This window comes from Catharus ustulatus, chromosome Z (genome assembly GCF_009819885.2).
Source record: "Catharus ustulatus isolate bCatUst1 chromosome Z, bCatUst1.pri.v2, whole genome shotgun sequence".
Lineage (NCBI taxonomy): Eukaryota > Metazoa > Chordata > Aves > Passeriformes > Turdidae > Catharus > Catharus ustulatus.
Genome location: NC_046262.2, coordinates 16,691,282 through 16,716,801, shown reverse-complemented (window position 1 = coordinate 16,716,801; position 25,520 = coordinate 16,691,282). Strand labels below are relative to the sequence as shown.

At 38.2% G+C, this 25,520-nt stretch overlaps 1 protein-coding gene across 1 annotated transcript in view; it reads right to left on the bottom strand.

Moving 5' to 3' along the window:
* The window catches only part of NDUFS4 (NADH:ubiquinone oxidoreductase subunit S4), a 52,042-nt gene that overhangs the window by 15,309 nt on the left and 11,213 nt on the right, over nt 1-25,520 (bottom strand). The window contains exon 2 of the mRNA XM_033085707.1: nt 12,153-12,231. Within this exon, the coding sequence (XP_032941598.1) occupies nt 12,153-12,231 (79 nt within the window). The remainder of the gene's footprint in view (nt 1-12,152; nt 12,232-25,520) is intronic.

Below are 25,520 nucleotides of genomic sequence, written 5' to 3'. Positions count from 1 at the left end.
CTGCTAGCACTCGTAAGAGAATTCATTGTAGATGCAATGTTCTTCAAATTGAAAAAATGACAAACAGCGTGATTATATTGAACAAGACAGAAAAAAGCCTGAATTACAGAAGATCTTGCAAATTACGTTTTATTTTAACCCAACAACATTTAGAGAAAGCATACTTTCTAGTTCATTGAAAGTATATGCAAGCAAATCTTGCTTGTACACACAGACAAGTGGTTAGGTCTTTTTGTGAGGCCTTTCAAAAATACAGTTTTCTGCAGTGGACATATTTCAAGCACTTGACTTGAAATTCAAGATCCTTAGACTAAAAAACATGCAAGAAAATCAATTAGTGAAGCATAAGACTACAGCCACATTTTCAGATGACAGACTTTCAAATCAAAAAGAGGTAGTCTTAGTTTACCTGCATTTAGAAAATAAGAGGGTAACCTAACAAGTGAAACAATCTGATTTATTTTAGAATAATTTACATTATGGTAATACTTCCCTACTTTACTATCATAAGCAACCATTCTTACAGATACTACTTCTCAGTGGAAAACAAGAGAACAGGCAGGAAAGAGCTTGGAAAGAAAGCAGACAAGTACTAGCCAATTTACACTGCCTAGGATAAAGAACTTCGTAGCTATTCCCCCAGTTAGTTCAATTTTGTATACATTATTAAATAAATAGCATATTGAAGTTTACTTGTAGTTCAGTGACAGCATGTTTTCCAAACAATCCTAGCATAAGTCACAGTAAAGAAGATTGTCTTGCAAAGCTAAAGACAGTATTTCAATATTAACTTGGTGAATTATTCATTAACAGTGATTCATAGACTATAAAATCCAGTTTTGATCATGGACACCAAGAGCCTTACCCAGCATTTCAGGATGAGGTCTTCACATTTGAAGTTAAAGCCAAAATTCAGGCTACTCTTGTGCACTGGAAATAATTTCTGTACCTTTTGTGTGTTCTGATGCCATTTTTCTGATGCCAAGCACTTACTTTAAATATTCACTAAAAGTTACGTGTATTTACAAAGTAAACCATAAACATATGACTTAATGAAATTTTTAAGGTTACTGTTTTTCAGGAAGAAGAAAATTTAAAATTATGATCTACTTTATGCCCATCTGAAAACCTTACAAAGCTTTTTTTAAAATACCAATCAAGAAAATTTCCAAATAAGGCCCCAGTAGAGTTCTCAAATTCAGGTACCACTTGTCTCATAATCTTCAGCTTTTGGAAATGGTTTCAATCCACTGAAGCTGGAAAAGACCAAGAGAGCAGAACAGGGAAGAGCCTGCAGGGAAGTAGGAAACTACTTACACACAGGTAGTGGAATTGCTGCTGTGAGGCAGGAACACCGTGGTCAATTCCTAATCTAACCTGGACAGCAAATATTCTAAGGTCTGAGCTGTTGAATACCCATTTGAATGTACAGCAACATCTTAGAAATTGAAAAATCTGGTAAGATTTTTTATCACAAAATCATAAGAAAAGTTGTCTCTACAATGTATGAAACACTAATAGTGAATTCCGTTTAATTAAGTAACAATGTCCTAGGGCTGGAAGCTTGAGCAAAGAATATTAAAATTTAAATCCCATTATCATGCCTCTTCCTTTCACCTTACAATTACCAATTAATTAATTCCCTACTGAATGGTACCTATGGAGCAGCATTTAACTTCAAGCTTCAAAATGCAGCAAACTATTTAGGTTTCTGTTTATTCATCAAAAAATGGCAGAAAGTAGTGTTTTAAAGTTTAACTTGATAATTCTGCTGTATGTTCTGCTACTAAGAACAGTATCAAGAAATTCAACCAATGCCCGCCTTCATTGTGATGCATGTTCTCTATTCTTCACATTTCCTTTTTAGAGAAAATTATTTCTGTAACACATCTTTACCCATACAGTTACAAGTGGGGTGAGACACAGGAGAGAAAAACAGAAGCAAATCCCCAATCAAGAAATGCAAATTTAGAGCAAAATCCCTGTTAGTGCATGCTTTTTAGACGAAGAAAAGTTGCACTTAAGAAACTAAAAGGAAATCAGACCTGTTAAAAGCTGCCCCTTACCCTAAAGCAGGATGTAATGCTTCTATGTAATATGCATGCACTTTAGAAGTTGAAAGAAAGTGCTAAATAGTGTACATAATTTCCATACACAGCAGGTAGTGAAGCAAGAAAAGAACCGACACAGTTACCCTCATTAAAGAGATGCACAATAGCGAACTGTTATGCAGTGTTAGCATATTGAAGGTCTATGCATCAGGGATGTTGCGGTTATTAACAGCTTAAATGTTCACTGTATTTTGTTAATTAGTGCATATAGCTTTTAAACCTTAACTGTGTTTTAGAAGGTTCTTTTCTAATAGTAGTGCAGTCATTACTTCCTGGTGGGGATGGAAAGGGTTGATGGGGCTTCAGCTGTTTCAACGTTATCAATAAAATATACCTTAGTATGACTGGACAAAATGGGTTTATTTTAATTTATCTATATAGCTAGTTAAAATTGATGGTTTCAAAACTGCTCTCTAAAAAAGCTGAATCATAACTAGAACATATTACTTCACAACTGGTTTTAGCTTGTTATCTCTAGAAGTCCATTCCTGTAAGTGCTTTGGTCTTTATATGCTAGCCCTTTACTTACAGGACAGAAATCATGGTTGTATACTTTCTAATAAAATAGAGAGAAATCCATCATCAAATAAATTCAACTTGATACACTACATGTTTCCTTTCAGTTTTCTATTGCTGTGGAGAAAAAATCAAAAGAGAGAACAATGTACAATTGTGTTTACTAAATGGTGATAAAAAGTAGAATTTGTATTGGAACCAGACATTAGAGAGAAGACACTCAACTTGTGACTTAACAGATACAGAATGAGTTGACTCAAGAATGCTTTCAAATATAGTCAATGCAGCAACAAAAACATGGTTCTAAGAAAAAATACAAACCAGGAGAATAAAAAATAAAATAATAATGCAAGCTAAAATATTTATTTTAAAACAGCTTCTGCCTGCTTAATATGATACTCAATAAAAACTTCAAATACATTTATACAGATTTTGGCCTACGTAGGAAAACAGTTACTTATTTTTATACATGAATTTATGTGCACATCCAGAAAATTAACTGATAAGTAAAACCAACAACTTCTGCAAAAATTTTAATCTGAATTACTAAGTAGTCAAAATTTTTCAGAAATATCTGCAACATAATTAAAACACCTTTAAAAAAATACTGTCTTTGGTATGTCTTACCAGCATTTCATAGAAATAAATTCCTTATTGCTCAGCTTCTTCTCACTTGTTAACCAAGTTTTCTGAGTACTGGGTAATAGGATAAAAGTAATTTTTCCATCTGCAAAGACTTCTCTTTTGCAAAAAAGATACATAACAGACTAAGCAATTTCCCTACAGTGCATACTTCACAACACAAGAGCTAAATAGCACACTAAAACTCTGGATCTCAGCATCAGATGTTCTCTCCATGGTCCATGTCTCCACTTAACACAGTTAGCTTTGCCAGTGTGAAAGTACTTCAAATTTGGATACCTCAAAACATGCCATCAATAATTTGAAAAGCATCTGATTCCATCACTGATGATCTGAGTAGAGTCAGAAAGCACTGAAGAAGCCCCAAGCTCTCTTGCAGCACGATGATTCCGATTAAATTACCAGGCTTTCCCAACAAGGAAAGCTTTTCCCTTCCGACTTCACAAAATGATTAATCTGGAACTTCATGGGATTTGTGGTTTTCTAGCATTTCTCAGGCTAGAAGATGGCTTAAGTCTCCAACTTAGTACTACAGAAATTCAGAAAAACACACTTGAATGCACAGAAAAATGAGCACTATAAAGGGAATTTATTCACTATTCCTGACAAGACAAAAAGAATTCATGCTATCTACAGAAGTATATCATAACATGGGATACTATCTTGGGTGTTTTAGAAAAGGTTCAGATAATGAAACTGTTTTATGAGAACATGGAAATACCACCCTTTAAAAAGAAAAAACAACGAACAAAACAGCTCCAAAAATGAAGTTACTTCTTACTCTGGTTGATTACTTGATTACTTACTTTTATTTCTTCTAGCAGATTAGAAACATGTTTTGCATATTCAGTTTTCCAAAACCAAGTAAATACTTGCATGTTGAATAACCCTTTGGAATCCAAACTAAACACAGCACAATGACACCCCTTTAATTTGTTCTGAGTAGCCACCACAGCAAGGTCATCAAAAGCATTATTCTTTGACAAAAAATTAAATACTATGTAATGAAATAAAAAAAAAAAAAAGTTTTTCATAAAGACATACTTTGACCAAGTGCTCTAGATTGAAGCCTTGAAATTTTTGCACAATAATGCTGTATGGAGGAAGCAGAAACAAAACAGACACTCAAAAGGGTTGTGTAACCTCAACTGCACACTCCTCCTTCCAAGCACCAGCAGAGAGTACTACTATGTACCAAAAGAAAAGCCCCTCAGACCAAAGAAATCCAAATCTTTTACCCCAGCCTAAACCCAAAATAAACCTACATAGGGATGAGAGGGAAATTGCTCTCATGGATACAATGATTTATCACTTTATCCAGGGTTCTGAGCTACCTGCAAAATGTACAGTTTTCTAAACTGAGCATCAGAAGTATTTACAACTGAACTTTAGTAATATAGCAATATTAATTGCTCTTGGAAGACAAATAAAGGTGATGGAAATTTCTTTACTTGGACTGTCAGAGTTATAAAAGCTTTTTTATCACAAGGAGTAACTTGTTGCCTACAGACATTCTTACAGAAATCACTTTATCAGCCAGCTGGGTTTTCCAAACCACTGTAAGCTTCATCAAACTAAAGCTGCTTACAAAAACAGGTTGTAGCAAGTACTACAGACTGAATTGAGCTAGAATAGTCCAACTGAGGAGGTAATTCATTGCCAAACAGTAAAATATAAAAGTAAAGATGCAGTACCGAAAGTATGTACATAACTAGATAAATTGGTAACTACACCTGAGCTTGTACTGTAATTAAGCCCAAATGCAACTACCAACCGTAACTACAAAGAAAGATATGTTCAATTATTTCAATTAGAAACAAAAAATTAATGTTTAGAAACAAATACATACTCTGGCAGACAAGAATGGTGTACATGAAGTAAGAAAGGTTATCATCATTTCCAGAGTCATTAAACCCTTCATATATTACATTTCACTTAATCTGCTTTTTTAAGTTAAACAAGGTGTTTTCCTCCCCAAAGTAGTATTTCTTAGTCTTCCCTGGGTGAGGGGGGTTGGGAAATGGGGGAGTGTGGGTGGGGTAAAACAGAGAAATAGAAAAATAACTTTTTAAAAGATTACGTTTTGCAGCAAAAATGCAGTTTCACACAAACTATCGGTGACCGCAGAGTAAAGGTCTTTAAGCATTTAACTCTATGCAAGTCCACTCTTAACTTAGACAGTTTTATTGAAGTAGATGCACATGCCTTTTTACTTCCTAATGGTCTACTCTTTTGAATATTTTAATTTTACTGAAATAACTAATTTTTAAATAATTCTAGAATGTAGTTTTATACCTTAAACATCAGAGCCGTTAAACACAGAACTGCAGATCACCAAAGGAAAATAAAACACTTTTTAAAATCTTGAATCTCAAGTATAACACAGTTCAAATAAGTTGATCACCTGCTTGCTTGACAACCATGATGGAAGTACTTCTCCAAATCACAGGCTTCATTTGCAAAGCCCCTCTGCACAAAACTAGAAACTGTTTCTCAAAACATATTAGCAAAGTAAAGGATGGGAAAAAATCCTTATTAGCCTAATTCTACATAACAGTTTCATTATTTTTTATTCATTTTTTACTATTCTGAAGCAAAATGCAAGCTGCTGATTTAATTTAGAGGAAAAACTAAATAGAAGGAAGACAAGCCACAAGAAGAAAATGAGGCTGGGGGAGGGAATGAGTAACCCTAAACCTCCACCAAAATTATCATCATGGTCCTGTGTACGCTTTGAATATGACAAGTTCTTAGCAGAGCTACACTCCTCATCTACACAGGAACACTGTCCTGAATTGAATCCTTTATGATAGCCACTTAAATAAATACTACAGCTAGAGTGGATTAAATGAAAGATTATTGCAAATTCTTTCATCCCATTAAGGTAATTTAGAAACACCTTCACCTTTAGGAATTAACTCCCAATGGGTTAACAGCATTTTTTAAACCAAAACATAGAACATCCACTATATCCTTATTATTTAGCACAGTGGTAATGCTTGCAGAATTCTTGGCTGAAAAAGTAGTCTCAATAAAAGAAAATCTAGTAAGCCTATCCTTAATAAATGCATACTTTGCCAAGTGTTTCTCTTCACTGAGTTGCAAAAACAGCTCCTACACATAGTCTTCAATGCAATGTCACACTGTCTCACACATAATTTTATGACACATTTCTTCTTCGGTTTTCAGAGTAAAGTGTATTATATACTCTCAGTTCTTGGGAAAGCAATGATCACACTTTCAAATGCATGTTAAATCATGATTTGCCATGTCCTTTGTTTCACAGCACTGTAGACTATCATACTGAGTTTTGAAGAAGTTTCATCATTCCAGACTATTTTTCACTTATTTGTATATTTTAATTTGAGCTGCAGTATTATCACTGTTTATTATAGTAAAGTCTATGGTTCTTTAATCAAACAAAGATCATACAATTTCCCTAATTTTTAATCCTAGCCAAAATTGGGATTTGGACAGTGAACAGACTATGACTCAATCCTGAAAACACCGTGTGATGTTTGCTAATAACACAGTCTTCTGAAAAAATGGACTGGAGTGTTTCCACAACGTTTTTGTGGAAAAGGTTCGTATTCCGAGAATCCTATTAATACACTGTTACTCCTGGATTATCTAGTAGTAAAGATTTAAAACAGACACTAGATGATACTTCTACATAGCCAAAAGGAAGCTGCTAAGATTCTTGACACAGATTTCACAACAGTAATTAGAATCACGGAAATCACTGTGAAGGCCCATAAGATAATTGAATCCAATTGTTAACTCAGCACAGCCAAGCCCGTCACTAAACTATGTCCTCATGTACCACATACACACATTTTATGTACATCTCCAGGAATGGTGACTCCCACATCCCAAGGCAGCCTATTCCAATGCTTTACACCCTTTCCTGTAAAGAAATTTTACCTAATATCCAACCCGTTTCCTCTTCTCCTATGAACTGCTGCTTGGGAGAGGAGACCAATCCCATCTGGCTACATCCTCCTTTCAAGTAATTGTAGGGAAGAATGACATGTGCTCTGAGCTTCCTTCTCTCCAGGATAAACCCCCCCACCTCCCTCAGCTGCTCCTCCCAGGACTGGTGCTCCAGACCCTGCCCCAGCTCCACTGCCCTTCTCTGGACTCACTCCAGCCCCTCAGTGTCTTTCTTGCACTGAGGGCCCAGAACTGGACACAGCACTCGAGGTGTGGCCTCAGCAGTGCCCAGGACAGGGGGACAATCCCTGCCCTGCTCCTGCTGGCCACACTATTGCTGATGCAGGCCAGGATGCCATTGGCCTTCTTGGCCACCTGGGCACACCCTGGCTCATGTTCAGCTGTTGTCATCAGCACCCTCAGGTCCTTTTTCCCTCATTCTTCCTCAGCCTGTGGCACTGCTTAGGGTATCTGTGATTCAAGAGCAGGACTTAAGTCTTGTTGAACTTCACACCATTGGTCTCAGCCCACCAATCAGCCTGTCCAGACGCCCCTACAAAACCCTCTTACCTTCCAGCAGATGTAGACTCCTGTCGAAGTTGGTGGGACCTACAAACTGACTGAGAGTGCACTCAATCCCCTTGACCAGATCACCAATATGGATATCAAACAGGACTAGCTCTGATATTGAGCCCTGGGGAACACCACTTACGATCAGTACCAACTAGATCTAATTTCATCCACCACCACTCTCTGGACTAGGCCTTTCAGTATCTAACCCTTGGCCATCAAGGCTTCCCTTGAGTGAAAAGTACACCCATCTAAGCCAGGAGCAGATTTTTTTTTTTTTTTCAGGAAGAAGATGTGGGAAAGGATTTCCTAAAATTTAAGTAGACAACATCATAGCCTTTCTTTTATACACACTGACTTACATCACTGGCCTAGGCTGCTGATGTATATGGCATTTTCAGCTCATCCTGAGTGCCCTTTTAAAAGTATGAATGGCTCACCCTCAAAGGTTCAGATTTTCAGTGCCCAGTTTGGCTTATGCAAGTTATCTTCAGTGAGTTACAATGTTTGTCTACAGTATGATGGAAAATGGTCCTTTAATGAGGTTCAGTACTAAGTCTTCTGAACTGTTCTTAGAAAAGGTTAACTAGCGATATAGATAAAACAACTTCAGGACGTGTGATGAAATGTTAATAGCATCATTCTATTCAGCCTTTCACGCTTGTAATAGTCTGGCCCAAGATGATCTCGCCATGCTGAAAAAACTATTTTAGTACCATTTAAACTGCAATGTGTAGCACCGGTCTGGAATACTTAACTCTCTGCAGTAACTCATATAATCTTGCTTGATACAGAATAAAAACATCTGTGAGGTAACTACAACTCCCCAGCAACCAAGCCCTACAACTGCTCTTGCAATAATTTTTGCGTTGAGCTACAGAATATATATTATTAGCTGAATGTTCTGCTTTAGTAATGCAATGGATAATTTCAGACAGTAGATCTAATTTTGAAACATTCTTGAAATATCATAATTTAACCAGTAAAAAAGTTCTTTTATTGACAAATATTTGTGGGAACCTTTCAGCTGAAAAGAACAGCTTCCACCAAAGTGCCTAACTCCAGGCTAAACATCCACAATAGAACCTTACCAGCACTGATTGAGAAGCCTGCTTAAAGCACACATGCTGAACTGGATGACTTTTAGCTACATACAGTATTAATGCACCCTACTCACAACAACTGAAACAAATCACAGGAATGAGAACAGCTCAAATCCCTGTTTCAGCCAAAACCACTTCAACTTTTTATAATGTCAATATAATGATATATGTTATATCATACACACAAACAGTTAAATAATTTGGAACATCATCTGAGTGAGATTTGCTGCTGACAGCCTTTGCCCTCCATAGCCCAAATTTCCTAATGCAAGCAGGGTCTTGAGAGACTACTTTTCACACAGCTATTTGTCCAGACTCTTGGAATATGACCTAATTGGCGGCCAGAGAATCAAAACGTGATGCAAGAACTGTATTTCTGTTCATCTTCATTCATTTTGTATGTTATTTTCTTCAGGTTTTACTCTTCATTAAAAGGTATTTTATTCAGTATTCACTAAAAACAGCTAATAACTGAGACAAAAATATAATTTCTTGGATGTATTCTACACAAGCTAAACATTTAACTCCTTTTACATTAAAGAGACACACTTTTTTCCTAGTGTGATGAATGTGGTCTAAACCACTAGTTTTCCTACTCTTTCATTAGAACTCATTTTTCTGTTATATTCAACAGAGTAGAGTCTAGGCTGCAGTAAGGAAATGACTGACTACCGCCTAATTATTTCATGTCAGTATGCTCATACCTCTTCTATTTGTGTTTCCCAACACGAGGAATATTTTAGTACTGCTAGAACCATACCGAACAACTTCCAGCATTTGCATGTACACACAAGAATACAAGGACTACAAGAGCACTAGAAATACAGACTAACTCCACTGCAGCATGTAGTTAAATGTTTTCAACAACCTTAGCATTACTCTACCAGCCCTGTAAATATCAAGTCACAGAAGAGTTCAGTTTCAAAATAAGTTAAAAGATGAGAGTGACAAACAAGGATAACCACATCCCCTCTTCCACCTGTTCTTGCTCCTTCTGAAATGCAAGTGAAAGCACCTATAAGGTGATGACCAGCTTCAAAAAAACAAAAAATTAAATTTATTGCAAAGATGGCAAATCCATCAAAATATGATTTCATGTTTTCCAACAATCTGTAATAGAAAAGGTTTTTCTAATTAAATGTTAAGCATCAATTTCCAGAGTACAGTTTAAATACAACTCGCAATGAAATAACCGTTTTATGCTTCGCAACATTAATTAACAGAAAATGCCTCTAATATCCTAAATTAGTCTCAATTGGTTGCAATTAACCCTACTTAAAAAATGGAAATATATTACAGCAATCTAAAATAAGGTAAGATAGTACTCTAACATGAGATTTAACAGGTGTCTAGAGAATTTCTCCTAATGTTGAAACAATTGAAAACCACATCAAACCCTGAGATGATTTTCCTTGCTAATGGGATATAATTTTTGCCCATTAAAAGAACATTAATTTAGAACACTATGGAAACTATTCCCAAAATTTAATGAAATCCACAAATGAAGTTTCTAATTTCCTGTCATTTTGTTTCAGGTCCTACAATAATCTAAAAAAAGAAAAAAAAGACTTCTGTATTTAGAATGTGGACCTACGTGCACAACATTGTAAGAAAACACTATTTAGTCTGACAGTTAACTTAACACTTCAAGAAATAAAGGTAATAATTTTTGATTCATTATATGTATGAAAATAAATGGCTTAATGGCTGATAATATGAGATCTCAAAAAACCTCAGCAAATATGAGAGTTTTCAACTTGATAACATATAATGATATTAGAAATATGCACTCCATGTACAGTGTATTTACAATAACACTAAGGGAACTGAATACCTGTATTTCAAACTAGTTTCACTTTAACTCAACTGCAAGTATGAACTCTCATAATTAGACAGGGTAATGCACAACAGTAACTTTGGATAATTTAAATTCAATATGGAAGATGGAACAGTATTTTTTTTGTGGGTCTGTCTTCGCATTGTAGTCTTTTCAGACATATGTATCCATCATCCATGGCCACAACAGGAAAATGTGAAAATTTTTAAGCACTATAAAAGCTGTATTCAAATATATGTATATGTATATTTTAACATTAAAGAACAGTGCATTTAGAAGTCATTTCTGAAAATGTACATCTACTGTTTTGTTCAATCTTATTTACACAGTGACTCACGATCTCTGTACAAATTTCCTGATCCCAAGTTATGCAACTGGACTAAAGAGATAATCATATTTGCGAGAATCAAGTACTATTTTTTTCCTTAATTTTTAAATCTAAGATTATACTGTTATTTTTTAAAATCAGAAAGAAGTTTATGAAGTCACTGGATTTTTTTTATGTGTATGTAGATTATTACTACTACATCTATATACAAAGCACAAGAGAAAAAAAAACCCAAAAAGCTGGTAAAGTGTGGGTTTTTTCCAACAGCCTATTAAACTTCAGCTGTCCCAACTTGTACACATCATTACAAATGTACAATTTATAAATATGAATTCCAAATACTTCTTAGGTAGTCAATATAGCTTCAGAGATACAAAAAAGATACCTACAATGTGAACTGGCTGGTACATACGATAGGAACATTGTTTTCCAGGAGATTCAAACGCGATATGAAAACCAATGAAAGGCATGATTCTGCTGTGATGCATTCCCCTCAGAAGTCTTACAAAAATTATACTATTGAATAATGTAAACATAAGTGTCAGGTTGCATCTAGAGTAACAGACCACACATTATGGAAGAAGTTACAAGAAAAGATTGCCAAATTTGTGATCTGCTACTGATTAGCAGAAGAATGTTATGCATTTGTTTCCAGTTGTAATCTAACCTTCATGCATATTCAAAAGCTAGAGTGTATGTGCACAGTAACAATAATCTTCCATGATATATCTTTACACAGTATCTTTAGTAATATGGGTACCAATGAAGAAAATTTCAGGGAGCTGGTAAATTCCATATAATTTCGCTACACAGAAAATACCCATAAAATTTCAAAAAGAACAAACTTGTTATTAATTACAGCTCACATTGGTCTTTGACTAAAATATAACAATAATAAATAAGGTACTCATTATTTTTCATTGCTTAACACTTTGAATGCCATGGTTATGTTTTAGTGATGTTCCACTTTTAAAAGTATATAAAGGACAGTTGCTTTGTAGTTCACATTTATACGGTTTTTTCCTAGAAGAACGCAGAATACCATACTGATTGCCTATTGTGCAGAAATAACCCTGAAGGCTGTATCATAGTATTCAGTAGAAAACCCTTACCAATTTTTCATCAACTGTGATGAGTTGCGTGTCTCGAGTTTGGTCCTGCGCCAGCCGCCATGTGGAAGTGCTCAGTGACCTGCAGTGCAAGACTTGAAGTTAAAAAATGATTCATGCAATGAGAAAATAGAGGCAGACAAATCTTACATAAACAAGTTACTTTAACAATATCCGTCTTGTAAAAAAAATTGAAGAGGGAGAGATGAGGGCACAAAAATCCTTTTTCTCCCCAATTAGTTCTGTCTGCTGAGTTTTTGGCAGACTCCCACTTAGCAGTTCACAACAGGCTGCACTTTATGTCAGCCTACAGGCTCTCTGTCACAGAGAGACTGCCAGTGGCAAGGACTGTACTGCTCTATATGAATGTACAGTAGCTGGTTTGTCACGAACAGACAGAAAAATACAATGCTGCTGCAAGCATTCCGGAATTCTGATTCTGAAACTGATGGCATCAGAGGAAAAAAATCCTAAATCTATTTGTAATGGTAAAGCTCCAATTCTACACTTCAATAACAGGACATTAACAAATTCAAAAAAACCAAAACCAAACCAAAAAACTGACAAAACAAACTCTAAGCTGATACTGCAAGCGGAGTTTTTTGGTTGTGAGGGGCAAAACTCACAGTTATTTTGCTACATTTCTAAATAATTTTGGGTCAGCTTATTAATTTCTAAGAAATACAAATTATTTTCTTGTGTAATTGCTAAATCTGTAAGATACATATGGAAACAGAGAACCCAATTCCACATCACTGAATTAACAAGTTAAATTTGCCCTTAGCTTACATTATGTCACAATGAAAGGATTAGGGCCTTTGAGAACAAATCATCTTTTGGCAAAATAATGCAACAGCAGGTGAAACAAGCCAAGAAACCTAATTCTCTGACCTCATGATAGAATACCAGGTTGGAAGAGAAGAGAACCTCAAAGACCATCTGTTCCAACCTTTCTTGGCAAAAGCACGGTCTAGACAAGATGGCCCAGCACCCCATCCAGCTGAATCTTTGAATTGTCCAACACTGAGGAACCCACCACTTCCCTGGAGAGATTGTTCCAATAGTTGACTGACTTTATTACATTATGAAAAATTTTCCTTGTGTCTCACCAAGATCTCCAAAGGAGTAACTTGCACCATTAGCTCCTTTTTCATGCAACTCACTGTAAAAAAGGAATAGCCACCTTACATGTAACCACCTTTTAAAATACTGGAATATGGTGATAAGGTCTTCTCCAAGTCTTCTCAAGACTAAACCAACCCAATTCTTTTAGCCCTTCCTCACATGGCAGGCTTCCCCATCCTTTGACAATTTTTGGGGCCTTTCTTTGGGCCCTCTCCAGCCTGTCCATGCAGTATTGCAGGTATGGCCTGAGAAGTGCTGAGAACAGCGAGATCATAACTTCTTCATCTCTGTTGGTTATGTTTTTGTTGATGCAACCCAGCAATCTGCTGCCTCTCTTTGCTCAGAAGCAACTGTCTACACAGACTGAGACTATTCCTCCAGGACCCTCAGGTCCCTTACCCCAGAGCTAGTTCCCAGTCAGGTAAATCCCAGACTATACTGCAGTTCTGGATTATGATTTTCCAGGTTGAACAACTGCAACTTGCTCTTGTTGAACTTCATAAGAATCTTGTTAGCCCACTCCTGCAGCCTGTCTAGGTATTCCTGCAGGGTGAATTTCCTTTCCAAAGTGTCCACTTCCCCACTCAGTTTGGTATCATCAGCAAACTTTTATCAGGGTTTATCAAGATACCACCATAGATAAATCAAACAGTGCTGGGCCCAAAGTTCACCCCTGGGGACCCCACTTGAGAGAGGCTGCCAGTGTGACAAGGAGAGAGGCACCAACACCCTCTGAGTGCTGCCCGCCAGCCAGTTCCCCACCCACTGCATGGACCACTTCATTAGACTGTAACACACCAGGTTCTTCTGGGAGGAAGCTTTGACAGAGCATGTCAGAATCCTTGGAGAACTCCAGATATACAATAGTGTGCTCCATGTTTAATTAAGGCCATTTTAAAGAAATGAGGAACAAAAATGCAGGAATTCAGTTTTCTCTACAAGAACCTTCTGAAACTAATCAACAGGAACAAAGTTCAGTTCCAAAATATTTAATATAAATCTGTACTTTTAAGACAGATTACCTTTTACTAAATTATCTTCCCTCTGCCATTAACAACCTCAAAACATCTTAAAGTCCATAGAATCACCTAACTCTGTGGAATGGACAAACACCTCTATTGCTATTTAAAGTGACAAAATTTGTCAGGAAAGTTACTTTGTTTCTAAACCCAAAGGCTTTCAAGTGCAAGGAAGCACAGTAATTCCATAAAAATCCAAGGTAACAACTTTGTTAGTGCAAAATCTCTGTACCAGAGATTTGTGGTTCAACATGGCTATTTTTCAACTTGCACATGTAAAATAATACATCATAAAAACAGAATAGAGAGATACTGCAGTACTAGGAGAACAGGCTGCTACTTGGTTCTTATCCAATTACACACCACGTTATCCTAAGAGTGTCCTGAACAGCCTCATTACACTTGTGTTCCAGACCTAAGTACCTAAAGCCACAAAGTATCCAACCTTAAATAAGGAAAAAAACATGGTATCAGGAAAATTACAGTAGTTTCACGAATACAAGCCGCACGGATTATAAGCCGCACTTCCGGTGCCTCGACAATGTTGCTGTCTTTGTCAATAGATAAGCCGCACCCCAAATATTAGCCGCACTTTCGTTCGTAGCGAGAATCCGTGCGCAGCTTTCACAAATTGGTCAATTAGTAACAGGATCGCGGCATAGAGGGCTTTACTGGCTCGGGGCGGGGCCAGGAAGGCTCGGCCCGCTCATGGTTGCCGACGGGGCCGGGTGGCCCAGCTCAGCGCCACGGCTCGGTGGGGCTGGCCGGGTGGTGCTGCCGCTGCCGCCGGGCTCGCTGGCCCCCCTCTCCCGTCAGCACCGCCCCGCTGCCGCGTTCGCTCGCCCGGCTGGCAGGGTTGCCGCCGCCGCCGCCGGGCTCACCGGCCACCCCGCGCCGCGTTTGCTAGCCCTGCCGGCAGGGCTGCCGCCGCCGCCGCCGGGCTCGCCGGCCGCCCCACGCCGCGTTTGCTAGCCCTGCCGGCAGGGCTGCCGCCGCCGCCAGACTCGCCGGCCGCCCCCTCCCGTCTGCACCGCCGCCGCGTTTCCTCGCCCTGACCGGCACTGCAGGCCCCCGCACCGCTGGGCTCCCCCACGCTGCTGGCCCCGATTCTGCTGGGCTTCCCCCGCTGCCAGGCAGCCCCACCCGTCGGCCTTCCTGCTTCTGCCATGCTCCCCTGCACTGCTAGCCCCAGTTCTCCCGGGCTCCCCCACCCTGCTGGCCCGGGCTCTGCCGCCCCCCTGCCCCGCCCTGCTGGCTCAGGCTCTGCCGCCCGCCCCCCACACTGCAGGCCCCGCCTCTGCCAGGCTTTCCCACCTCTGCCGGGGCCGGCCGGGCTCCAGCTTGGCTTGGGGCTGCCGCGGGCTCTCACTTCCGTGTTGGCAGCTTTTAGAATTTTGTTAATGTATTAGCCGCCCCGGAATATTGGCCGCACTTCCGGGTTTCCACCAAAATTTTGGTCAAATTGGTGCAGCTTGTATTCGTGAAATTACTGTAGTTTCTCTCCCATTACAGTAGCCTCAGTATTAAAGTAATACTCTGCAGCTATTCTGGAACTTCATGTGATACAGTGCTCATTACATTACTTAAGGTATGTCCAAAGAAGGACATGGGATTATTTAGTTCTTTCATTCTGTAAAGAAAACTCATCTAGACTATGAATCAAGAAGTTCTCTGACACTTGCTCTGCAAGAGCAAGAAAGGTCTGATAAATATGTAAAGATTCACATATGCAAGGGTTGTAATCAGGATCAGGATGATACTTTTTCTTGTAGTATAAATTAAATTACAAACAAAATTTAGTTTGAATATAGTTGAGAGTGGGTTATTATGTTTTAAACTCAAAAAGCATTATTCAGCTTCGAACAGTACAAATGCCATGCCCTTGAAAATTATTTCCACTCAGCATTATGTCAGATACTGTTTTTACCAATGCCATGATCAAGAGCAGGGTAAAAATTCCACCAGATTAAAGGTGGGTAGAATCTGCTTCTGAGATGCCTCCACCTTTTACACAGAGGGAGCCAGGCTTTTTGCACAAGATGACTCTGTCAACTGGGTAACTTCCAAGCCATCATACTTTATAAGCTCTCCATGATATTTCAGCTATTCTTCACAAGCAGATGGACAGTTTACTAATCTAAGTCAACTCCTCCTCTCCCTCATGTTTCACTTCTTTTGACTACACAATTCTGAAATATACACAACTGTTACTGGAATTTACAACTTTGTACACTTCTTGAATAAACTGTCTTCTGTCCTTCCCTGGACAGCAACAAATTGGACAGAACATACTTTCCCTAAGAATTTCCTAATTGAAGAGTGCTTGAAAACTGGCTTTTGGACTAGACTAGGAAAGTGAATCTCAAGTCACTAGAAGAGAGATCTCCATGTGAAAATACATAAAACACTAGTTGTGCTTTAAAGATGACAGGTTGACAATATTTCCATTTGTTGCATCTCTCATAAGGAATCTGAAGTCTGGGAAAACCAGTAACTCTGAAATGTCATATGAACTGAAATACTGCTATTTGAAAGTTAATAGAAAGATTAGCTTGATTCCCAGAATGCCTGTTTAATTTTCAACAGGCTACAATGCAAGTTTATAGCTAATATCAGATTCTAATCCGAGGACAGAACCAGAAAATGGACCTCTTTCACACAATCCTCTCTTCTCAAACTCCCACAATGGCAAGTATAACTTCATCATTCAGGATTCGCCTTAGAAATTGTATAAACTTTATCATATCTATTCTACCTTCAAGTTATATGAATTTGTAATCTAAATCACTTAAGTGAACACTTGATTTAAACCCTTTATTTCATCCTCAACACCACAGTAATTCTCACAAAATTCTCCATTAATATTAGCCCACATCCACCCTGACTTTTAGGTAGCTTTTCTGATGGATAATCTTGCAGAAGTATAGAACATATATTTTACAATTCTATTCTCAAGATCCTACTGCTTTTTTTCTACTACTAACCTCTGGAAAGGTAATCTGCTTTCTTTCTTTCTCTCTGTAAGCAATATAGGTATACATTACTCCATTTTGCTTCTTTTTGACTGCTTGTGCTTTTTTTTTTTTTTTTTTTTTTATTGTTGAAATATTTTGGAATGAGACCTTAAGAGCAGGAAGTTCTACTTCTACCCTGTTCCAAGTCTAATCAAACTCTGATTTAGAATTATTATACACAAAATACTTAGAATAATAACAAATAGACTGTTAAAATAATTCAGAAATTCAGAAACTATACGGAAAGTTTTACATGAGGCTAGCAACAATAAACCTTGCTATCTTCTAGGCTCATTATGACCTCTTCAAAACATGTACCAAACGAATTTCCTTCATGGTTACTATCCCATAAACAAAGTGTGACAAGGCTCCAAGCTGGCCACAGCTCTGTTGTGAATCTGCCCAAATGTTTTCTTTATAGGGAGCTTGCTGGGGATGAACAAACAGGCATTTAAATGTAAAAACCTAGGTTTATTGTAAAAGCCCACCTTTTAAAACAAAATTTCTTCAAAATTACATAAAATAAAAATTTTACCAAAAAAAAGTTTATTAAAAAAAAGTTACCTCTCTGCTTCATGATTTTCCATATACTTTCTCACACTATAGCGGCCCCTTTATCTTCTGAGTCCACCACTTAAACATCACTCAATTTATATTCACAGAAGGACTTTTTCGCTGCCCCATGCCATTGTGTTGAGAATCTCAATTCCTTAATCTTGATCTATATTAAACTTATTTTACACTACTTATTATTTTACACTACTTTAAGATCTTCTATATCTTATAATTTCATTGTACTAATTTCTACAATTCATTTAAACTGTAACATTGTATACAAACATTGTGTCTTTACCACCAATATTATTACTTCAGCATAGACTTTATTATATGTATGCCACCAAACAATATACTTTAATGATATTTCTGGGTCTGAGTGTTAGGAATTTTAAAGATCAAAGTAACTTTTTCTTCCACTGTGCATACTTCTTTAGAGAGGCATTAAAGAACTGAACATTGGATCTAGAAATAATTATGGCTACCATTTGTTATTTAAGAGTCTCACAATAAACCTAGATATGTAAAATGCCTTTTACACTATATAGAGAAGACAGGAATAGATATTTCGCAAAGACTAAAGTACACGATCTTCTTATTAAATACTTGTAACTCTTACATCAGCTCAGTAACACAGAATGAATTAATGAGGACCACCAGCAAAAATATGTGTTTTGTAGAATTCAAAACTTTCTGTATGTGCCATGTGTCCTGAAAAAAAAAAACCTGTGATCACCTAACCACATCTTCCATGACAAGCACATATTGCCCTTCCATCATCACCTGCAGTTACAGCAAATCACAAATGGTTTGACATCCTTGCTACACAAATGAAGGACTCCGGCGAGAAGCCACTAAAGTTCTTCAGTCTACTGGAAAACTACCTACAATATTCATAACAGTATCAGGTCTCTCAAATATCTTTTCCCATTGTGAGATAAGAACATAGCAGGTCCTTGTTGCAGGGAAGATTCTTAGGTCTTCAATTCCCTTCTTAAATTATAGGCCCCAGCTTTGCTGAATCCATTAAATTCTGTTGAACAGGAGAAACCAAACACTAAAAAAATGGTCAGTGGATTCTTTTGTGGTATCTGAATTAAGGCACCTGACCTGAATGTATTACTTGGTAGTTCTGCGTATCTGCATTCAACTGCTAAAATGAATTTGACCACTGTAAATATATCTGCTAAGTAACCCTTGCCTAATCCCTACATGGTAAGAAGCTGCCATGTTTACATGGTATCAATTTGCCTTCCACTGAGAGCAGTGCTGTGATCTGAATGTTACACAAAACCTAGATGTAAAAACTTGTAATTTCCTGACACAATTCAGTAGCTGGGACTTAAGTCATTGCACAAAAACTTTTCCTTAACCTCTTTATGCAACACATCTGACTGTTTGATCTATTAGCACCCCCTTTTGGTCAGCTGTTGGAGATATGGTTTTAAAAATCCAGGTATCACAAAACAGGTAATCAGATCATAATGTATAGGTGAAACAAAGTCCTGAAGAAAGCCCCACGTGCCACGTGAAAACTGAAGACAGTCATCAAGAAGTAAATCTAAAGGATGTGTTAAGTATTCTGACACTGAAAGACCGGGACACCAGTGGATGTGAATATACGTATATGCAGAAGTCATGATGAACCATTCAATATACAGAATATTGGTAATTTTTAGAAAACCAACATTTTTAATATTATTGCATTTAATATTATTGCATAGCTAATAATATAAGCTTCAAAAACATTAAATTCTAAACAAAAAGAACAAAAAGAAACACCACCAGTTAACAACTTCCACAGTATCCAAGCCATACACTGTGATTAAATAGACTAAATACAAATCAGTATGAAGTTCTGGCACATAAAACAGGTCATAATGATACAATGTCAAAAGCAATACAGACCACAGTATTCAGTCCAACATAATATATTTTTATTTAGCCCCAACATAATGCATTTTTATAAAGACACCTTGCAAAGTTAAGCTTGTGAGAGATGAATTTAAACACAGTGGGATAATGTTTCTTGCTATTAAACTCAGTACTGTAGTTGAAGTGATAATGACTTAAAGCCAATGGTATTTTATTTTCACCCAGTTTCACTTACTAGTCTTACTACTTTCCAACAGAAGCAAAATATGAATATAGTGCCAAATACTGCCTATGGTGACACATAATTCTATTTTGTAGTATGAACTGCAAGAGTAACTTTCATGTTTGGAGGAAAACAAAGTTTGTCATTAATATATAGTATTTTCATACTCTGGTGAAGTTGGCTGATCATACTATTTCCTTTGCCTACAACATGATGTTGAGCAGAGTAAATTGTATTTCTAATTGATGAAAACAGTATTAATTTATTTCTCTAAACTAGTGAAACTTCTGTAGTAAGTTGCTAAAATGATCAAAATTGAAATATAAATATATAGACACTGCTTTTACTTGCTAGTAAATTAATATGCAATTTTTTTTTTTCCAGTTATATGTTTGGAAAACAGGGCAAGGACTGACTATGCTTTTCTGTCAGCAAAACTTCTGAAAAGAAGCAATGGTTATATAAATACACTAAATGAACATGGAAATAAGCATTTGACTTGTGGTTTAGAACTTATAAAGTATGCATCTTTGAAGCTAAATGCTAAGTTAACCTGCCTTTACAAATATTAAACTACAGGCCTGTCAGTCTCAGTTCAGTGCCTGGTGAAGTTTTGGAGAAGACCATTCTGAGAATTACTGAAAAACACCTGAAGGAAAATGCAGCTATCAGTCACAGCCAGTACAGCTTCGTGAGGGAAGAGTCCTGCTTGTCAATTTCCTTTTATGACAAAGTAACACAGCTAGTTGCTCAAGGAAAGACAGCTGTAGTGATCTTTCTGGATTTCAGCAAAGCTTTCAATACTGCCTCTCACAGGATCCTTCTGGACAAAATATCCAGCTCACAGCTGGACAAACACATTATGGGACAGGTAAGAACTGTCTCATGGGCTGGGCACAAAGGGTTACAGTGAATAGAGTAACATCAGTCTGGTGAGGTGTCACTAGAAGGGTTCCACAGAACTTCATCTTAGGCCCTGAGACTTTGAAGATCTTCATTAACAACCTGGATGCAGGACTGGAAGGAATACTAAGTAAGTCTGACAATCATACTAAACTGGGAGGAGCTCTTGAAGGCAGAGAAGCTGTACAGAGATCTTGAGAAACGGAAGGACTGACAATCACAAACTAGATGAAATTTAACATGGAGAAGTCCAGGATTCTGCACCTGGGATGGGGCAGCCCTGGATGCACAGACAGACTGGGCAATGAGAGGCTGGAGAGCAGTGCCATGGAAAGGGCCCTGGGGTTCTGGTCCATGGCAGCCAGGAGGGCCAAGCATGTCCTGGGGGCATCAGAGACAGCATCACCAGGCAGGCAAGGGAGGGGATTGTCCTGCTCTGCTCTGAGCTGGGGGAGCCTCATCTTGAGTGCTGGGGGCAGTTTTGGGTACCCCTGTATAAGAAGGTCATAAAGCTATTAGAGAATGCCCACGGGAGGGCCAAGGAGGTGCTGAAGGGTCTTGAGGGGAAGCCACATGAAAAGCAGTTTGGTCTGTTGAGCCTGGGGGAGACTGGAAAGACCACATTGCACACTTCCTTGTGAGGGGACTGGTGGGCAGGCACTGATCTCTTCTCTGTGGCGACAGTACTTGAGGGAACATCATGATGTCGTGTCAGGGAGGTTATTAGGAATCAGGGTATTAGGAAAAGGTTCTTCACACAGAGGGTGGATGGGCACTGGAACAGGCTCTCCATGAAGTGGTCACAGAACCAAGCCGGACAAAGCTCAAGAGATGTTTGGACAATGCACTCAGGCACCTGGTGCGACCTCTCCTGTGCAGGGCCAGGAGCTGACACACTGATATATGAGGATCCCTTTCGACTTAGAATATTCTATGATTGTTTTATATTAGTCGAATTTTCAAGTAGTGAATACTTCATTAAGTAGAAAATAGCCTAATTTTAGTTATTTTAGATTCTACTTAAATTACGCCACATGTGAGAAAATGCTGTTGACCTACTATATTCAAACAAGTATCAGCTGAACCACTGTACAATGTAAAGATAGACATGGTCCTTCCTGAACTACCACAGGACCAGAGCACTATATCCACCCCTGCATGCCAGTGAATTCCTCAGGACATGAGTTGTCCACCACCAGTTTTCTTCATTTAATCAGCTTTCTTGCAGTCAAGACATAACAAAGAAGGTTAGCTCTGACCTAGTACCAAGCCTGCACTTTCCCTGATTCAAACAGGGCCCATTTGAGCAGGCAGCTAACTGAGGTGGCATGACTGGGTGCACAGTGAAGACCAGCCTTTAGAAGGCTCCACATCAGGCAGACAGTATGCCCAGGCCCACTCAACCTACTCCTGCAGAACTGCACAGGTGTCTTTTAAGCTTTTGAGTGTAAGCATATGCACAATGCAAACAGCTTGAGTAAAGGAAAAGTTTGGCCAAAAATCCACGGAGTTAGCCTGGAGGTTCAAATTAGCACACTGGCAAGCAACAGCTGCACATCCTCAAACAGTTCTCTACAAGTTCCAGGCTGGTATCAAAACATTTCTTTAAGTGCTTGGATGCAAATCGAGGCATTATTTGCAACCAAACTTCTAAAAAAAGTCATGTCAGCACTCCTTGACCCTCACATGTGCATGACTCAGAGCATACCAGTAGTCTCTGACAGATTACAGAAAACAGATTAGATATTCTTTATTTTATTTAAGAATAAAATTACTCAAAATTATAAACATTTTTGTTGTAGAAATCAAAGAACTCATCATGAAAGGAGACATTTACAGTAATGTAACACATAATTTGTAAGATGTCCAACTGCTATCAGGTCACAGGAGCTCTGAATAACTGCCACCTGTATAGTTGCTAATAAACCATTTCATCATACACTACTCTCCAAACTGGAACACCTAATCTTTGGAATTAACCTCATTTCACAATCTGAAAGCAGTAGGTTGCTGAGAAGCAGAAATCTCTTATAGGCAAATCAGTTGGAAGACAAATACTAGAAATGTTCCACAGCCCATAACATAACACTATCAACTGAAGTTACATTCTCTCGTTAGAAAGCCTAACGAAGTTAAAAAAGAAGAGAGGAAAGTTGTGTACGGTGTTAAAATAAAATACCCAGGTGACACATTTGCTTTGTTTGTACTTTCTAAATGTCAAACTCCCCACACATACACATTTAGGCATTCATACAATTTGACAAAACTAAAAACTGTGCTCTCTTTATAGAAGGAACAACAAAAGTCAAAGGGTTTTATTTCAAAACTGTGAGGAATGAAACTAATGTTCCACAATCCACCTCTGTCTTATTTTGTGCATTTTGAAAAAGAGCCTCTGAATCATGTAACATTAAAAAAAAGAGTAAAGAAAAAAAGAGTAAAGATTCCTCTGTGTTTGTAAACTGGTTTATGGCATAGCATGGTCCTGTACGTCATCCCTATCCACACCTATTGATTTAGTCCTTCAATCTGAATGCATTTTCCAGCTTAATTATTCTTATTCTAATAATCTAAGGCCTGTAAAACACAGCACATATATGCATATATAAACTTCTTTCTTATTTACTGCTCTCAAACACTTGAACTGTAAACTCCAACACAAAAAAGAATCCTTTGAAGTTACTGGAAAACTACATCTAGGCTTATAACAGTTCATAAATGTCAAACAAGCTAATTGGTTAGTAAGCCTTAGCTGTTGGGTAGCTATGATAAACTGTATTTGAGAACTATATATTAATGTTTGTAGTATAAGCCACTTAGAGAAAGCCAAATGCTTTACAAATGGAATATGACATGCTGGTTTCTTTTCAAAACTGTATGCTCTTAGCAGTTATTCTAGATGAGAATGGGATAATCTAGGTAATATTATTTTGTATTACTTAATTTCACACTTGCTTTGTGAACTTCGCCTTGTCTCAGCTACCTTTCTCTTCAATTTCCTTTCTGACACTAAGTTTTTGTTCTCAGTTCCCCTCTGAACTGTTGCCATTCCCCAGTTACCGTGTACCTTAGCTACTCTCCATGTCACACACCTTAATCACACCACTTGATCTATCTGCCCACATGGTTCTTATACACCTCTGAGGAGAACAACCTCCATGATACTTCAATTAATTTTTCAGTACTGAGTTACATGCAGAGAAGCTTATGTGCAAGAATACAGTCTGAGTCTTCAAGTGCTCTAACACTCACAGTCTGAAGACAAACTCTCAAAGCAAAGGACTTAATTTTTATGTAGTCTCTCTAGAATAACTGATTTAAAATCTTACCTTGTTTTCAAAAGATACCAACCACACAAGTTTTTAGTTGTGGGTACAGCACGATTAAATACCTTCTACAATATACACCTGTTTCGAGATGAAAACAAATGGTTGGCTGCAATATAAGCAACCTATGTGTCTTCCACAGGAGTTTTAAAAAAATTACCACACCAAAACTTTAACTCCAATTCTACACACAAGTGCAAGCAACCATTACATGGTGGTGGCTAGGAAAATAAACCCCTTCCTTCCTTTTGCATCCTGCATCAGCACCTGCAATCTTGGAACAACAATTCTTTAAACTGATGAAGGACAAATTCCCCCACTAATACAATTCTTTCTTCCTTTTCATATTCTTATTATGTGATCAGCTGTTAGCTCTCTCTCTGAAAGGAAACTGCAGGTATTGGTATTACTCATGCTTTTCTAAAGCCTTAAGGCAATCCTGGTGTTTGAAATGCAAACCTTATTCTGGAATTCCAGTTCAGACAACATGTAGATTATTTGTCTCTTTCTCTGGTAAGCACAAACACTGACATATGACAAAACATCACTATCACATAATATTCCTTCCAATAACTTATGCAGCAGTTACAAATACTCCTTGAATACATGACAGAACAGTCAAAGCTACCTCATTAAGAGCTTTTTGCCTTTTTCCTTAATTTAGAATATAGTAGAAAGATGCTGACACCTCTGAACATGATGATACTTCTGAACATGCAATATCCATAAAAATATTACCTTAAAACTACTGAAATCTATAAAAAAAAAAAAAAAAAGATGAAAAAAAACAACAGCCATCATCTGCAACAAAGCTGAACTCCAACATAAATGGCATCACTAACCCTGAGTGGATTCTTTCATTAACATTTAGGAGAAGATTACTTCGATGGACTGATCACAAGTGACAATGTCAGAGGTATTCACTTATAAAATATACATTCATAAAAGGCCTAAAAATACTTACAGTAATTTCACGACCATAAGGCGCACCGGACTAAAAGGTGCACCCCCCGGGAGCCGGCACATTTTGCAACTTTGTAGATCAGATAAGGCGCACCGGTCTATAAGGCGCACCGGGTTTTTTTTTGCAGCGAGGCTCCGCCCCCAGCTCCACCCGCACGCTTGCTGGCCGAGGCCCCGCCTCAATCCGGCAGCCATTGGCTCCCGGGCCTGCCTGTACCTGGCAGGGCCGGGCTATGCCCACCGCCGCTCCGTGCAGCATCCCCAGGGCCCCGCTGTTCCGGGAGTTCCCTGGCGCTCCGGGTGACCCAATGCCGGCAGGCTTGCCCCGTGCCGCCGCTGCCCCGATTCCAGCTGCTTGCCCCCTCCCC